The sequence below is a fragment of the Silene latifolia genome, chromosome 7 (genome assembly GCF_048544455.1).
Source record: "Silene latifolia isolate original U9 population chromosome 7, ASM4854445v1, whole genome shotgun sequence".
NCBI classification, from domain to species: domain Eukaryota; kingdom Viridiplantae; phylum Streptophyta; class Magnoliopsida; order Caryophyllales; family Caryophyllaceae; genus Silene; species Silene latifolia.
The window spans coordinates 102,779,222-102,797,092 of NC_133532.1; the positions used below are offsets into that span (position 1 = coordinate 102,779,222).

The window sequence follows — 17,871 nt, forward strand, 5'->3', positions numbered from 1 at the left end:
TTTCCCTTTATCGAGTCAAAACCTCTTTCAAAAACCTTAGTTTTGTTTGGTTAGATGGTTGTGTCCCAATGCATGTAAGAGCGTAGTAAATCGCATGTTGTTTAAAACAACATGGCCCGATTTATGCTAATGCATGCTTTGGTGCGTAGCCCAATGTCTAATTCGATGAGATTAAGTGAAAGCACACACCACGAGGAGTGACCCAAGGCCGTGAGTCATGTAAGCCGTGGGCCACCCCTCTTGTGCACGCTTTTCTAGGCCGATTGGCCGTGTGTGTTGTCGTGTATAGTGTTGTATGTAGCAATTGTATTTAGATCGAGTTGTATCTTTAATTTATTGTTGTGTCGGCATGAAATGCCTGGTTTGTAATAGGTAGATCCCAACGGCTCCCCCATTCCCCCTTAAGCCTTGTTTGCTTTGTTTTGTATGTTGTTAGATCAATCAACTCACATGCTAAATTACAACTTTGACAAAGTTAGTTTAGTTGCATCTAAATCGGCATAGAAACTTCACATGTTAGGGTTAAAACGATGTTTGCATTTCATATATCGTAGTAGCTATGACCTTGTTTGAAATCCATACTTGACTTAGTAGAGGCCGTTATTGACGGGCGGGGTTGGGTGTCCTTATGGGCTTCCCAACACGTACCCTCACCCCTTACTCAAGATCTATGGTTTGTGGATCCGTCTAAATACCATTGGATTACGAGAGTCATTCTAATCGAGTGATATAGGGTACAAGTCTTTATCTTTAATCACTCGTAGTCGATTGGCTTTATGCTTTTCGATGAAAGATGTAAAGTTGACTTGAACGGTTCCAAGTTCCCAAAAAACTTGGTGGCGACTCTAATTTGTCTTAATTCGATTCGAAAGAACCTCGAGTCGATTATGCCTAGTGTGGATCCCGCGGACGCAGTTCCCGAGGGCCTTGTCCACAAAATCCTAGACCGAAAGGTTTGGAAGACAAGATATGGCGAGACGGTCTTGGTGAAAGTATTATGGTCAAACCATCTTGTAGAAGAGGCTACTTGGGAGGCCGAGGAAAACATGAAAGAGCGATACCCTCACTTTTTCGAGCAGGTATGAGTCAGTTACGAGGTCGTAACCATGTTTCGAAAGGGGTAGGGCGTATTACGCAAGTACAAGTAGCACGAGTTACTTGATTCTTTTACTTAGTTTAATAGTTTTAGTTGGTCATAGCGTGTTAGTTTCATGATACCTGACTCACCGTCTTCCACCTTGAGAATTTCATGGGATATAGAATTTTGACTTTTATAGTGTCGGATGTGAACTTCGGGGACGAAGTTCTTTTTAAGGGGGAAGATTATAATACCTCTTATTTATAAAGACTGAGACTTAACCGAGTATAAAATTCACTCGCCCGAGTGAAGACTCACTCGACCGAGTGAAGGACCGAGTACCATCTGGCAGTAAGTTGGAAGCCTGTAAGAATGGTCATTCAACCGAGTAACCATCGATTTGACCGAGTGGAGCCCCCACTCGATCGAGTAGACCGACCACTCGATCGAGTGCCGGTCGAGTGCAGCTTATACGGGAAGTTTGTTTGATGAGATGTCGCTTTCGTGCCTTATCTCTTCAGATTTCCACCCCAAAACCCATTCCTAAACACAATGTTGATTATCTTGCATTATAACATGTTAAAAGCAATTAAATGAAAAGAAATGGATTATTGAAGAATTGAGCATGGTTTTAGTTGTTGTGTTGATGTGGATGTATATGTGCCTTGATTGGATGTATTTAGCTTGTTGGTGATTGGGTTGACAATGGAGGATGTTGGAGGATTCTTGGTTACGATTTTGGAGATGGAAGGCGGTTTGGAAATCGTCTTCCGCTGAAGTCACCCTTGGAGCTTCCCACTCCAAGGGGGATGCGCACATTTAGTACTTGGGTTAAGGGACTCGTGTGGTTGAGGCACGACGTCTGGCAGAGGACTCGAGTCGCACTCGGTCCCGGTACCACGGACGTGTTCCGAGTACCTTGTGTTGATAGTGAAGTTGTGGGCGTGTCCCGGTCACCGGTTTGTGGAAAAAGGTGTTGGAGGATGACCTTCATGTATCTTCATACCTTGTTGGATTGTTGGTTATCACCTTTGCATTGTCACATAAGTAAGTAAGATTAGTTGTTGCATTCATTGAACATTTATATCGTTTAGCTAACACTTGAGTTTTGAATTGTCTGTGGTGAACCATATGGTGATTTCCGCCCATATGGGGAGCAATGTTGACAGGTGTGCATACTTGAGTCGCGGGCTTTGGGAGCGGTCTTCCTTGTTGTCACCTCTTGCACTTGTCTTAGTTTTTGACATTTAAACTCCTTTTTCGATTGGGATGGTATTTGCATTCCACAACTTGTAACCACTTAACTATCTATAACTTAACTACTTATTTATGCTAAGTACTTCTTTACTTATTGTTCGCACTACAAACTTGGGAAACCAAGACTTGTGATGCCTTCACGTGTTGGGAACGCCTAGAGGAAAGGGTCCCGACATATGAGGGTGTTACATGTGCAACGTGGAGTTGAACGGAGGGAGTAGTTTGGAACGAGTCAGCTTTCAAACCAATTTTAGTTTATCCTTGGAGTCGGGTAAATTATCGAGTTCGGTTAAAATAGATATCGGGTGAACCCACTATGAATTATCATCAGGTCAAATCGGGTCATTTTATTTACATATTTAATATTTTCAAATTTTATCTGGTCGGATCGAGCTCTAATTTATGAAGTCGGCCTGACACATTATCTACATCTCACCAAAAATCCACGCTTTCTGCCGAATTCCTTTCCCATTTCCCACATCCGAAGTAATCATCATTGATAACCTTGCAAATCATTGCCTAAGATACACTTCACCAGTAGACATTAGACAACTGCTCTAAATTATTTGTAAATAAATATATGAACCCTTTCAACTCCACCCTCTAATCTCTCATGATCATCCTTCCAAATTCTCCTCTCATCCAATTCAATTCCCCAAATTCCATTCTCTTTGTTAATACCCAGAAAAACCCACTTCAATTTTTGGCACAAAAGCACTGTTCTTGCAACTATAAGGGGCAAAAACTGGTGCTTGAATACAAAGATAATAGTGGGTTGATGGAGTTGTTTAGGAGAGTAAAGATGGGAATTGGGTGTTTTGGGAATTGGAAAGAGAAGCAACAAGAGCTTGGTAAAAAAGTGGAGACAACTGATAATGTAGCTGGTGGTCAAGATGTTATGGATTCTGCCATGGCTCAAGCTAAGCTTAACCCTCATCATCTTGTCATCATGGTTAATGGTCTCATTGGAAGGTCCTTCTTTTAGTTATTTTTAATTTGTTACTTTGTTTCTGTAGCATGATTTTTATAAGATAGTATAGGAACTGTTTTTCGTTTTGGGTCATTCGAAAACAGTCTCTTTGTGTTGCTAACAGGAGGTTAGGTTGCGTATATCCGACTCCCCTGACCTCGCAATATTTGGGAGCCATTGAGGTACTAAAGGATGGTAATGCTGGTGGTGGTGTTGGTTATAGTTGTTTTTAAGTGGATCATGACAATGTTGTTGTCAGAATTTATAGTGCTACGGGAATGTTACTTGTTTTTAAGTGGATGATGACCTTATTCTCGCAAATAATGGGATAAGGGTCGTATGTAAGCAACCTGTCGCATGTGTTAACAACACGGAGATCTTTTTCCCGAACGTCCCAAATGGAAAATGTGTTGATGACTAGAGTTTTAGGTAGCATCAATTCGTTAGCCAATGCAAATCAATTTGGGATTTAAGGCTTTCTTTGTTGTTTGTCGTTGTTTGCTAAGTTGAAAAATGTCATCATTTTTACCCTGTCTTTTAATTTGCTTGGATTAGAAATGATTGTTACTAGGGTACTGAAGGTCAACACAGGCGTTAAATTAGAGGAAAATGGTGGTAAGTGGTGGTGGTAGTGGAAGGTGGTAAGAGGTGGGGACGAGGAACAATTACGTCCATATGAGGGAATGCATTACCGCCTCTCTGGCGTAATACAATACCCCATATCTATTTGTGAATATGTCCTCGCAGTCTTTTATTTATTGTTTTATGCACACTTCTTGAGAAGCCAAATAACATAGTTGTAGTCGCACTTTGATGAATTCAGCTCTTCAAAACTGCAAATCAATAACACTGACTTGCTTTGTTGAATTCAGTTCTTCAGACTGGAAATTTGCTTCTGATCAGTTCGTCAAGCAGTTTCCTGATAAAGTCATGGTACATCGTGAGTATATTCCATTCATCCTCAACTTTTATTCAAATTTTGTTGGAGTGGTTTTTTTTGATGTTTTTTGTGCACAAACTTTGTATGGGTCCAGTACTACTCAATTAGTGCCCGATGTTCTGATTTACAATAAGGGTATAGTGTTTGGTGCACAAGCTTCCATATGAGGCTACCAAACATCCACTAGTTGCACTTATTTGATCATTGACAAAAACAATACAGGAGTATGGGGTATACTTTATGAATAATAAAAACGATACATGGTAGACTTTATGTTTGGAGGGATTTTCATTTGGCTAGTATGAGGGAAAATGAATTTTTTTATCTTCCCATCAGTTTGCTAACTGAACAAGGGAAATTGTTCCCCTCCCTTTCTCATTAAATTCCACTATCCAAGCAAAGGGTTAGTGCCTAACCAGATTCTTAATACAACCGATTCGATCTAGCTAGTTTTTCCTTTACAAAAAGCTTCCATTATTTTGTTTGTTTTAAGTGGCAATACCCTTGTGAATCATCTGTTTTTTCGGATTTTCAAAGTAAGGGTCAATGTGTCTTTCTTTATATTAAAAAAGAAGCGTGTAGGTTAGTTTCTTTTCCGGCTGATTCCTTTCACTTTTTCACTTTCGAACATGTCTGGTTTGATATTCATGGTTTATGATTCTCTTCGGAATTACCTGATTAATTGGAACATTCATTATCCTGATTGGCTGTTTAAATAAATAAACTGTAACTTGTAAGCTGTAAGAAGTTTTTCAGAGCCATGAAGGTTAAGATGTTCTATTGTCCTTGCTGCAGGAAGTCGATGCAACACAGCTAAATTGACATTTGATGGCGTTGACTTGATGGGCGAGAGGCTTGCAGATGAGGTATTTGGGTAAATAGTTGTTTTATCATTCTTACTTTACTTATCTGTATTAGGGTATGGTGAATAGAATGAGATTTTTTGATAAATGGTACTCCTTACAGGCCCTCTGATGGCGTCCACACCTACTGCAGGTATTGACTGTTGTTAGTGGTAGGCCTGGGCTGGAGAAGATATCATTCATCGCTCACTCCTTAGGTGGACTGGTAGCCAGATATGCTATTGGAAGGCTTTATAAACCTTCAGAAAAAACATATCCTTCGATTGCCAAGAGTAATGGGTTTGGAGAAGAGAATTTAAGTTCTATTGGGGTAAGGGATCAGGGAGGTTCCGAAGGTAGAATTGCTGGATTGGAGCCCATGAACTTCATTACTGTCGCAACTCCACATCTAGGTTCGCGAGGGCACAAACAGGTGAATATCATTTGCTGCACCTGATTAGTCATTATTCTTAAATTTGCTTTATTCTAATGATAGTCTTTCTCTTCGAAATTTCTTAAAGCTTTCTCATGATGCGGTATTTTCAAAAGCTTTTCCGGATACATTTACATATTTTCTCGTTTGAAAGAGTCTTCTCTGGTCATTTAGATGAAATAGGCATATCCTGATCTTTTGGTGATCTATCTTTAGGGTCATGTCAGATCTACCTTATCATAGTAAACCCTTGTTTAGTTTTTAGATGTAATTGCAGCACTTTTGAGAATGATAAATCTCTCTCTTCAAAAATATTGCTGTGAAGGGATTCTATTACCATACAGTGCGAAATAAGCTTGCTTCATGACTTGGTGGATTAGTGATTACACACAAACCGATAATTGGAATAACTAAAAGCTACTCCCTCTGTCCCGGGCATTTGTTTACCTATTCCACTTTGGGGTGTCTCGGACTCTCGGTCATTTTATTTACCTTTCTAGTTTTGGAATGCTTTTGATGTGTGATTTGATCATCCACATCCATCATGTTCACTTGTAATTCAATAACAATAACTACAAATGTTCTTCTCTTTCCTTGGCCTTTGTGCCAAACAAATGACCGGGACAGAGGGAGTACATCACTTGATTCACATGCCTCTATCTGATACTCGAATCTCGGGCGTGGATCATTTGAACACATAATACATGTCTCTCCAGTTTGAGTGTTTGACACACGGAATGGTACTCATGTCAGAGGCTTATAGGGCCTCCACTGCTCCAGTGCTCCACTACTTCATCGGATAAAAGTAATTTTTATGGCTGGTATGAAATATAAGAAATATAAGTGTCAGGGTGAGCTTTGTAAGTGATATACTCCTTTACCTGTTTTGGCTTGTTTGTATGGTTTGCATTCTGGCCTCTCACTTCCTTGAACTTGATAGGAGAAAGAGTTCTGAAAACATATAGCTGAGACATAAAGGCCATATAAACGTTATGCTTTGTTTGTTTTTACGTCATCTATGATCTGGTGACAGTCTATGGACGAGTGTTCCTTAATAGATACGAGTGTGTTAACTACCCTATTTCATCGACCAAAGTTATACCAGACTACCAGTTTGTCGACATCACACTCCAAAAGTGAATCAGTTTCTTATGGATCCTCCATCAGTGGTCAGCAAAAGTTTGACTAATGGCAGTTCCATGTAAGCTTGCTTGGATGGGGATTAGAGAAGGGTATCTTTCTTTCAGGGATGGACTATTTTGCTTATAATTATTTCCGTTGGAGTGATGGAGTTCCTACTCCAACATCTCCAAAGCATATGATTGGTAGCAGAGCTCACTTCTGAAGGGCCAAAGAAGCTTATGAGTGTTTGCATGAAGGTTTTATGTGGTTTAAAATAGGGTTAGATTTGCTAAACCTAGTGAGAGACCTAATGCCTTGAAGGTCTAGGTTTGCTTACTCTGAGGAGTTGGATGTTGGGCAAGTGTTTGTCGCACTTCTCTGTAGAACTGTACTAGTTGAATGATAGATTGACTTGAGTGCTTTCAGTAAGATATTTTGCTACCCTTGACTGTACGTATTATTGGTTTCTATGCGTTTTTCCCCAGTGGTTAAGTATAATGATGTAATTTGGTAAGGAATTACTCCCTCCATTCCACTTTTATTATCCTACTTCCTATTTTGGGAAGGATTTAAGAAATAGTAGTTGTCTTGTTGAATACAACTCTACCCCTTTAATTGAAAGAATAGGACCAATGTCATTTTGGAGAAAAGAGGACAGTAAAACTGGAATGGAGGGAGTACTTGTTAACGGAATAGTAATGGAATGAAGTTACTCCAGTTGTTGCTAGCTTCCTAATTTTATTTTATTTTCTCTGTTTACTTCTGAAGGTCTCCCAAGATCTGGGAACATTACTTTCTTAATTTTCTGTTATATTGAGGAGAACGAACTACAAGGCATTGAAATGCCTTATTCCGATTATATCCTTCCATTATGCTTGTGATGCTGATAAAAGTCACTTGAATGTTCGATTCAGTTGTTAGACATAGCTCCTGGTTCTTTTTGCGATTAGTTTATTGTCTTCAATAACTCTAGTAGTTGTTGCTGTTAAAGATTAGGATACTTTGGTATTTCGGGGGTGAATTTTCGTTTATTTTCTTTTCAAACCGTTATCATGTTGTTGTGATGTTGCTGCTTATATGTACTCCCTCCAATTCAGTGTTTTCTTCCCTTTGTTTTGGGGCACAAGAATTAAGGAGGGAGTTAAAAAATGAATAAAGAAAGATGGTGGGGTTTGTAGATTGGAGAGAGGAATGAATAATTGGGAATTAAATAAGGAATTGTGAGTTATGTGGGGTATGGTGAGAGGAGAGAGGGATGAATAAAATAAGAGTAAAAGTTAGGTGGGGTTTGATAATGGAGAAATGAATGAATAAAATAAGAGTAAAAAGTTTCCAAAATAAGAAAGGGGAAGAAAACCTGAATAATCCATTTAAGGAAATAGGGAAGAAAACAGTGAATTGGAGGGAGTATGTTATACTGTTATGCATATTTGGTGGATTGGATTCCTTCAATACTACTCTGACCCCTCCCAGTTATCCTCTTGGCGGAGCAGGATTCCGGTTGTCTGGTTGTTATAGATGTCTATTATCTTCATGTTATTGGCTACTTACTCTTTATTGATTAGGTTAGAGGCTGTACTACGACTGTTCAGAGGTTGTTTGTCTGCTTTACTTCTCAAGTATTGAAAGCTATTTGCATCTCTAACTACATATAAGTACGACTATCTACTATAGCGAACCACAATGGCGTGTGAGAGGTTCTCGCTTTTTATTTATAGTTACAGTTGGAAGATAAAAATGCTGTGCTCTCGCCGCTCCATCTATTATGCATTTTTTCAGCTGTTGTTACGGTTAGGAGAGGAACGCTTGCCACTTGGTGCTCACCTTAGAAAGTATTTACTAGTATCTTTTGCAAAAGTTTAGCTTCTCTTTGGCCTCGTATCATCATAAAACATCAGAGAATCTTGAACTTGTTTTATACAAATGAAAACTCAGCAACAACTTTAAACTCTCAATACTTTCCTTCACAGTTCGGTTCATGATGATCGTCCAGCATGACTACATCAAGCCCTTTTACCTCAGATTCTGATAGTTTTTTTTTTCTTTTTTACTTTAAACTCAGCAACAACTTTAGATTATTGGAATTTCATCATGATTCATATTCTGATAGTTTTTTTTTTTTTTCTTTTTTCTTTTACTTTTCCATAGATGTTACAATTACACATCAAGCCCTTTTACCTCTCATCATCTTGCTTTTCTATTTACAGCTCCCCTTTCTTTGTGGCGTTCCTTTCTTGGAGAGGCAAGCTTCACAAACAGCACACTTGATTGCCGGAAGATCTGGGAAGCATCTTTTTCTAACTGATGAAAATGAGGGCAGGACCCCTCTTCTTGTTAGAATGGTTTCTGATTCATATGAATTAAAATTTATGTTAGTATACTCTTTATCTTATTCGTCCTTTCCACAATAACATGGAAATCTGTTCTTCTGCATTAACAAATCTTATACTGTGTTTGAACTTTTGCAGATCTGCTTTACGCTGTTTCAAGCGACGTGTTGCTTATGCAAATGCAGACTATGATCGTATCCTCTAACAGCTTAATTCTTATTTCTTGCCTGGCATACAAATGTTCATGCAAATGGTTATTTTAACTGTTGGTTGCTTCTTTTAATTATTAAGTACTAATCTAGCCAATTCTTGACTTGATTTTTATTATAGGCCTTCTGGAAACAATCTTTTAATATTGTTAATACCGGGGTAACGAGTACCTCTAATCTATGTTGCTCAGACCCTTCAATATTATCTCACGTACATGTGTACACTCGGCGCTCTGACGTGTGTAGGACACTCGGACACTTCATATTAGACCAAGAACATGATTTTTTCCCCATACAATAGACAAATCCAACCCTTGGATATGCACCTGTGTCGGATACTTCTAAGTTCTAACCGATTCCGAGCAACATAGCCTCTAATCCCTCTCTCCCGCCAGTTGGCGGGGCTCTTGAGGCACTGTACTAGTGGTGTTGTAAATCAGTGTGACTCTAGGACTTTAGGTTGTGGTTGCACTTGTTGATTCTTGACTTATTGTTAAGAAGTTGTTGGGTGGAGCACGTCTTCTATCCGCCGGAGGCACGAATTACCCAAGGTTATTATGTCTTTATTCTGATTATATTGCTAGTCATCCATGGTTTTTTCTCCAGAGATACGCAGAAGTTAAAAAATACGTGTTGCTTTCTTCTATTTCAGGCCAATTTACTTGGACAAGGTGATAAGTACCCTCATATTGTTTACACGGAGTGTGACGCTAAGGAAGATGATCAACGTAAAACAGCTTCAGATGACGAAAATCAAATAGAAGACTATGAAGGTTTGCCTTTTTTTCGGATACTTGTTTATTATTGATGCTTTATTGACATTATGATGGTGACGATGAAAGTAGTCATGATGAATCGATGATTATTCTTTCTTGCTATGCTTAGTTGTGTGGGATTTGTGGCAGACACGCCCCTCTCCTTCTCTTTTACTCGAATACTCCCTCCGCCCCAATTATTTGTTTACATTTTTTATTCTTTGGGAGGAGTATTTAATCAAAGTTAAACATATGATTAGGACGGGTGGAAAATTTATCTGAAACAAAAATTTTGTCTGCTCTATTGTAGAGGAGATGATTAGAGGTCTTAACCAAGTACCTTGGGAGCGTATTGATGTAAGCTTCCACAAAAGTAGACAACGCTACATTGCTCATAATACCATTCAGGTAAGTTATTCCTACTCCCTGGCTCTTCTGCTATTCTCTTACAATATGATACCTCGTTATCTTGTGTTGATGTATAGTTAACTTTAACTTCGTTTTTTAAAGTTACTAGTCGCACGGGGCTCCCATTAGGATCATCGTATAAATATATTTTATAGTTGATAAAAGAAGTTCAATTATGTTTAAATCATTGATAAACAAAAGTTCGTGGTTGGTGTAGTTGATCATCAATGAACTATTAGTGCTTTTAGCATAGAAGTTTTGTCATTTAGTAGTTATCATTTCTGTTGTGAAACATCAACATAGTTAGAGGATGTAATTAGTTTTTCCATTATTATTATAGGTATCACTGCTTTTAGTTAAATACAATAGTTATCTCCATAAACATAGTGCAGCTCACCAAATGAACCTCCCTTAATACACCAAATGAATCGCCCTTAATAACTGAGACAAACCTTTATGAGTTTTGCAAATTATTTTAACCTATAACAACTACGTAAAACTAAATGGTGTTACGTAAAGCAACATGTATCATAATTATCTATATTTAGTGTGTTTAGAGAAAATGTTAGATCTTCTGTAGCATAAGTTTACCTTGACTATCTACAATTAAGAAAGTGTTTTGCTCTTTATATAGTTCTCGTAAAATCAAATTCATACTGAATTCCAATAAAATTAATAGTCTCTAAACAACAGTACAAAAATACATGTGATTCTATTACATAAAATGCATGAGGCTCCCGTTAGGATCATCTTTAACAATATGCATGTTGAATATTCTAAGAATAACGTTGATTTACATTTTTTTTTTTTTTTTTTTTTTTTGATTAGGTAAGAAAACTAGGTTGATCCTCTAGGGTAGGACCAACCTATCTCATCCTTTCGAATGAGGGAGGTAAGTTGAAGCCACCGGCTATCAAACCACCTCGAAAGAGTTGGACATGAATGTCCAACTGAAGCCATGAAGTCAGCAACCTTGTTGGCTTCACGAAAGCAATGTTTAATTATCACTTCATCGAAAAAATGAAGGTCTAATTTCACATCCTTGATAATACTAGAAATTTCCCAAGGAATTTGCCAAGTACCTCGAATCGAGTTAATAACACATAAGTTATCACCCTCCACAATTAACTTTGAGATTCCTAAGTATTTAGCTGCTAAAATACCTTCTTTTAAAGCAAGTGCTTCCGCAACAAGGATACTATTGGATCCGCACTTTTTTGCTCCCAACAAAACGACTTTACCATTGTGATCTCTTAAAGAATATCCTAAAGCAGCTTTATTACCTTCTATTCTCGATCCGTCAAAATTTAGCTTTAGGAAACCGTTTGTAGGTTTTTCCCACCAAATCTCTTCCTTACTAGAATTGTTTCTAGCCGACTCTTCTACCTCAGGATTGTTGAGATCCTTAAATCTAGTTACATTCCATGTCTTAGTGCTATTATTACATAAAGTAATAAGTTTGCTGATACTTAAATTAACATTATTAAAGATAATATCATTTCTATGGAACCATGCATTCCACCAAATAAAGATAATCTTTATAAAGTCATCTTTTGAAATTAAATCCTTGAGATAATTAAGTTTCGTTAGAAAACTTTGACTTATAATAGTATCATAATTTGACAAAAACTCGTTGAAACTAATAATGTTCATGTCTTGAATGACAGACCCAATCAAGGAACATTCGTAAAAGAAATGATCTTTGTTTTCAATAGGGTTGTTGCACAGAACACAATGAGGTGGGACATCAATATGACTCTTGAGAAGTCTACTTTTCGTTGGAAGGCGTCAACACACAAGCTTTCCAAAGAAAAAATTTCAATTTAGGAGGAATATTCAATTTCCAAATCCACCGAAATTCACATTTGTCAAGAGCTTGATCGAACAAACCTTGCGCTAACCAAGTTCTTTGTTTTGGTAGAGAAATTTCCATCTACTGACAACCCCAAATTAGATTATCCGGAATATCATTATGTGGCATTGGAATGTTAGTAATCTGATTAACAATATCGTTATTCACTAAACTGGATAATTTACAAACATCCCATTGTTTGTCTGAGGTTATGAAATCTTTAACCAAAAGATTAAGATCACGGTTACTATCATCATCAACCATACTGCTTGTAAGTGGGTGTGAAAAAACCCAATTATCAGACCAAAACTTAATGTTGCTACCATTACCTACCTGCCATCTCAGTCCTTTTCTAAATAGAGTCCGAAGACTCATTAGTTTACGCCATTGCCAAGAAGAGGCTGAGTTAGGCTTATGATCAAATAGTGAACAATTTCTCAAGTATTTTTTAGATACCACTTTGACCCATATACTTTCCTTATCCATAAGAATTTTCCATAAAAGTTTCATTTGAAGAGCTCTATTAGCTTGGAAGATTTAATTCCTAAACCACCAACCGACTTTGGTAAACAAACTTTATGCCAACCAACCAAATTAGGAGAACGTTGGGAAGGATTCTTATTCCAAAGAAAGTCTCTATTAATCTTATCTAATCTATTATGGATCGATGAAGGGAGGAGGAAGCTTTGCATCTGAAAAGTTCCCTTCGCGGCTAAATTAGCATTAACAAGAACTAGTCTACCTGCTTGAGATAGAGAATTCGCTTTCCATTTCGATAATTGAGTGCAAGAAGATTGAATAATGTTCTCGAAAGTATTTTTAGTCACTCTGCTATCAATTATAGGACATCCTAAATACTTACCCAAATGAGCTTCCTCGTTCATATGAAGAATGCCTCTAAAGGATTCACGAAGAAAACGCTCAATATTTCTAGTGCATTGAAAAGTGGATTTGTCAAAATTAACAAATTGTCCGGAAATCGTGCAAAATTTATCTAAAATAGACTTAATAGTTCTACAACTCTGGTTAGAGGCTTTAGCGAAAATGATAGTGTCATCCGCAAAAGTGAGAAAAGGAATTTTCTCCACTCCGGACCCAATTCTAATACCAATGTCACTAGAGCTAACATCACTATTTTTTTGTAGAGATCTTGCTAAAATCTCAGCGCATATAATAAATATATATGGCGAAAGTGGGTCTCCTTGTCGAATACCTCGAGTGGGTTTAAAAACGTCTCCCGGTGTTCCATTTACTAACACTGAGTAAGAAACAGTGTTTATACATGCCATAATCCATGAAATCCACTTAGCATTAAAACCCATTTGCTTAAAAGTTTCCTCGATAAAATTCCATTCTAGTCTGTCGTATGCTTTCTCCATATCAAGTTCTAGTCTGTCGTATGCTTACATTGTCATGGATTGGTAGTAGAAGTCAACTAAGTTGATAAAAAAGTCCAATTATGTTGAAAATTGGAACACGGAAAACTTTTGGGTTGATTTAGTTGATTGTTAATTGATCATGAGTCCCTTTAACATAAAAGCTACTTCTTTTGGTATTAATTATATTAGTTGTATAGCATTTGAAGACATTGTTGTATTATGTAATTACCTATTTTTATTGTTGTACGCACCACCGATTTTAGCCATAAAATGAACACGTGATAACTGACCCTGGTTTTATAAGATTCACAAATTAGATTAACTTCCAACATCTACCAATATCCATTTTGTAAGCATACGAAAGTGTAAATGTTGAATAGTGGTACGCAAAACAAGATGTATCTCAATTATATATATATATATATATATATATATATATATATATATATATATATATATATATATATATATATATATATATATATATATATATATGTAGCTTGTTTGCAGGATTTTTGTTAGATTTCTAAATAAAAAAATTGTTTTTGACTATCTACCATTATTAAGACTGGTTGTTCTCTATGAATTTAATGTGAAATATATAATACGAAATCTAATTTTTTAGATGTGAGATATATTTTTGAATGAATTAACGCTCAAACTTTTCAAAGTTTGACCTCCAAAAAACAAATCAGGAGTTTTGTGTGGATTGGAGGGAGTAGGATATTAGGATACTACTCTTAAACTCAATTAGTTTTAAATTAATTCTATTATAATTATAACTCATTTTTTTATTTGAAATGTTATCTGTTAATAAAATTAAGTCTCATTATCATATATTTTTGTTCTACTCTTTATTTCTAATAACAAAATGAACAGATTTTCAGAAAAGAGTTTCAATTTTAAGAAAATGGCTTCAAATTACTAAGGCCTCGTTTGGTTCATCTGGGAATTTAATTGACACCGGAATATCCAATTCATGTGAATTATTTTCCTGTATACGAATTCACATGAATTCGGAAAAGTCGTTTGGTTGCGCATGCGGGAGTTGAATTCCACAGGAGTTGTGAACTACCTAGGGGGCTAGGTCATTCAATTCCACCATTATGTAGGCATTCAAAACTCCTTGGAAAATTGAATGCCTACATTTTGCCAAAAAATTGGCAACCAAACATCTTCCCCTTTTTACAATTCATGGGATTTTTATTTTCCCATGAATTGAAAGGGCAACGAAACAAGTCCTAAATATATATGTACAATCATTTCACTTCTTAACCAATATATATGAGTTTGACCTCATTTATTACCCTAAGGAGTACTTTATATTCAACTAAACCAATATGAGATACCTCATAGTTAACCATTAACAAAAAAAAAGACTATTTCTACTTTGCTGCCCTGAGGTTTAGCCTAATTTCACTTTAGTGCCATGAGGTTTGCATAATTCTACTTTGGTGCCTTGAGTTTTGACTACTTCCCAGTTTAGTGACCAATACATAACTTTCTTATTATTTTATACTCCCTTCATTCATCTTTTATCTTCTCAATTCTCTAATATATATGAGGAGTACTTTATTGAAATGGGAAGATAAAAGATGAATGGAGGGAGTACTTAAAAATATTTTGAACATAAATGCATTTTTTTGTAATATTATGTTGATTATACTATTTTGTATGCAGTTTAATATCCAATTTTGCACTTTATTTAATGAAAATGTAATAAGATAAAAGTTGACTATTAAATGTTTTAGGTCACCAAAATGATTTTATTCAAAACTCAGGTTATCAAAGTGGGAAGTAGTCGAAACCTCGGGACACGAAAATGGAATTATGCAAACCTCATGGCACTAAAGTGAAATTAACCCAAATCCCGGGGACCAAAATGGAAATTTTCCATAAAAAAAACTATGAAAAGCTACTGTAAAAACTATTGCATTTTTTAATATACAATCAGTACATGACAAAGTAATGAGTTTAATAACCAGCCATACGTAAACCGCGGTAAATAATAAGTGAATAAAAACACATAAATGAATTGGAATTTAGAAAGTAAAAATTGACGTAACCGCATAATTTTGTATATTTGGCAGTTCAATACATTTTTAACCTCTATTATGGATTTGATATGAATTTGAAACCAGTTTGAAGAAAAAATCTGGTGATATAATAATAGATTATATATAGTTCTCATTATTTTTCTATATATTTATCGTACACTGATTTATTTGTAGTTAGCCGGTTCTTAGATTATTAGTCCCGAATAAAATCGTAATTCTTGATATTGTTCATTTGTATTTAATTTTTTGGCTCATTTGACAAAATCGATATGAGACTTATTTAATATATTTAAATGGTAGCTCAAATTTTTTTAATCTTATGTGATTATTATTGGTAATCTAATCATACACATTTGATACGTTATAGAAAGTCATAGTTAAAACTATTTTATGCCATCGTTTAAGTTGTTTATTTCTATTATTGTCATTGTAGAAATTTTTCTCTGTCAAATGCTAAGTAAATGTTAATCTTTACTTCTTTTTCGTATTCTGACATGTTACTTTTTCCTGAAATTTTTTTTGGAAAATAAAAGGGTAAATTGATTATTACTCCCTTATATAATCCACTTTTTGAAACTTACCCCCTTATATATATTTTTATGAAACTTACTCCCACATATGTAACTTTCATCAAATATTCCTCCTATTTTAATGATTCGGTCACATAAAAGAAAATATTTCATCTAAAATTTGAAATTTTTTATTAACTTTAGTTGCTTATGAATGTATTGCCATTTGCCGTATTACATGACCAATTTAAATTAGCCCTCGTCCTCCCAAATGCCTTAAACAGTGATAGATAACTTAATGGATTTAACAAATTTGGGAGGAAGGAGGTTGATTTAAATTGGTTATGTAATACGGTAGAAGGCAGTACAATTATAAGCAACAAGAGTTAATACCAAATTTGAATTTTGGACAGGATATTCTCTTTTCTATGACCGGAATAATTAAATGGGAGCAATATTTGATGAAAGTTACATATAGTGGGAGTAAGTTTCAAAAACATTTATAAAAGGGAGTAACTTTCAAAAAGCGGATTATATAAGGGAGTAATAATCAATTTAACCAAAATAAAAATCAGTTTTTTCATAAGGTTTTTGTAAGACAATTACGGGTTTGGTTATAATTAACAACTCAAATCTTTTATAAATCTTTTAAATATCCAAAAAAGTTTTTAAATAAAATTATCTTTGTTACTACACGAGTTTCACAAAGTAGTTAAAATCGAACAACTTAGATTTTTGACAATATTTTATATTTGTACGAAATTAGGATCTCTTTTTTTTTTTCTCTAGATTAATTTTATGTTTATAAAATATACGATGAAAAGAGAAAACTGTGATCGTGTTGTTCCTCCAATGTTACAAATGAATAAATGATTAGGGTTACTTGTTCTGGTTATCTGTCTTCATTTTTTTTTTTTGGTGTTGACCAGGAGTATCCCCTACCGACAGCTGGGGCAATCTCCTTCGGGGTACTGAAGGCAATTTAATGGGTTGACCCCTCCCAAGTTTGGCTTTTTCATTCGCAAGAGTCAGGAATCGAACCCCTGACCACTTGTTTAAGAGATGAGAGCCCTTACCACTCACACCAGCCAACTTTGGTTATCTGTCTTCATTATGGCTTGTTTATAGTAATTAGTCCCCCCAAGAGAGACGATCTCAGGAATAGAAGTTGTCAGGCATACAAATATTAAGGGTTCTTGAATAGAAATAATAAGGGGTCAAATTGATTGTTTGATAGGTAATTAATTTTGCCAAGTTGCCATTTTTGAGAACGTATAGTATGCATCTGATCATTTCACATGAATACAGGTGAAGAGCTACTGGCTGAACTCAGATGGTGAAGATGTGATATATCATATGATCGACAACTTTCTCGTGTAATTTTCTGTTTTGTAGCCGGTCATTTTGACTCTTGCCTTGTAACTTTAAAATTTTCATGCATTAAAAGATTCAAATAGAATCCTCCCCATTTTCAAACACAAAATCTCTTGGAGGGTCCATCATGAATGATTTTATCGTGTATATATTTCTCTTACCTGTCAATTTTGGAGTTTTGAGTGCCACTGTTGACAAGATTTGTTTTAAGAAAATGAATATCATCATAAATAAGAATTAAGCTGTTTCCGTGTACAATTAATTAATTCAAGAACATTTTATTGAAAATATCACACACTATATGGAATACTAAATACTAATTATACTATGTATTAATTAGTCTCGTTAAGGTTTGA

General features: G+C 35.7%; 1 protein-coding gene across 1 annotated transcript; it reads left to right on the forward strand.

Annotated features, from left to right (window-relative positions):
- The first annotated feature begins 2,725 nt into the window (after positions 1-2,725).
- On the forward strand, positions 2,726-17,683 carry LOC141592441 (uncharacterized). The gene is made up of 10 exons (XM_074413114.1): positions 2,726-3,307; positions 4,178-4,245; positions 5,041-5,111; positions 5,242-5,520; positions 8,850-9,013; positions 9,111-9,166; positions 9,680-9,732; positions 9,834-9,954; positions 10,247-10,344; positions 17,450-17,683. Exons 1-10 carry the CDS (start codon positions 2,949-2,951, stop codon positions 17,519-17,521), a joined length of 1,341 nt encoding a protein of 446 aa, XP_074269215.1. The 5' UTR covers positions 2,726-2,948; the 3' UTR covers positions 17,522-17,683.
- Positions 17,684-17,871: the final 188 nt, after the last annotated feature.

Excerpts from the sequence above, each read along its gene's own strand:
- LOC141592441 (XM_074413114.1), top strand. The coding sequence starts at position 2,949 with ATGATCATCCTTCCAAATTCTCCTCTCATCCAATTCAATTCCCCAAAT. Across the intron at positions 3,308-4,177 it reads GTTAATGGTCTCATTGGAAG|TTCTTCAGACTGGAAATTTG; the intron begins GTCCTTCTTTTA and ends TGTTGAATTCAG. Across the intron at positions 5,521-8,849 it reads GTTCGCGAGGGCACAAACAG|CTCCCCTTTCTTTGTGGCGT; the intron begins GTGAATATCATT and ends TTCTATTTACAG.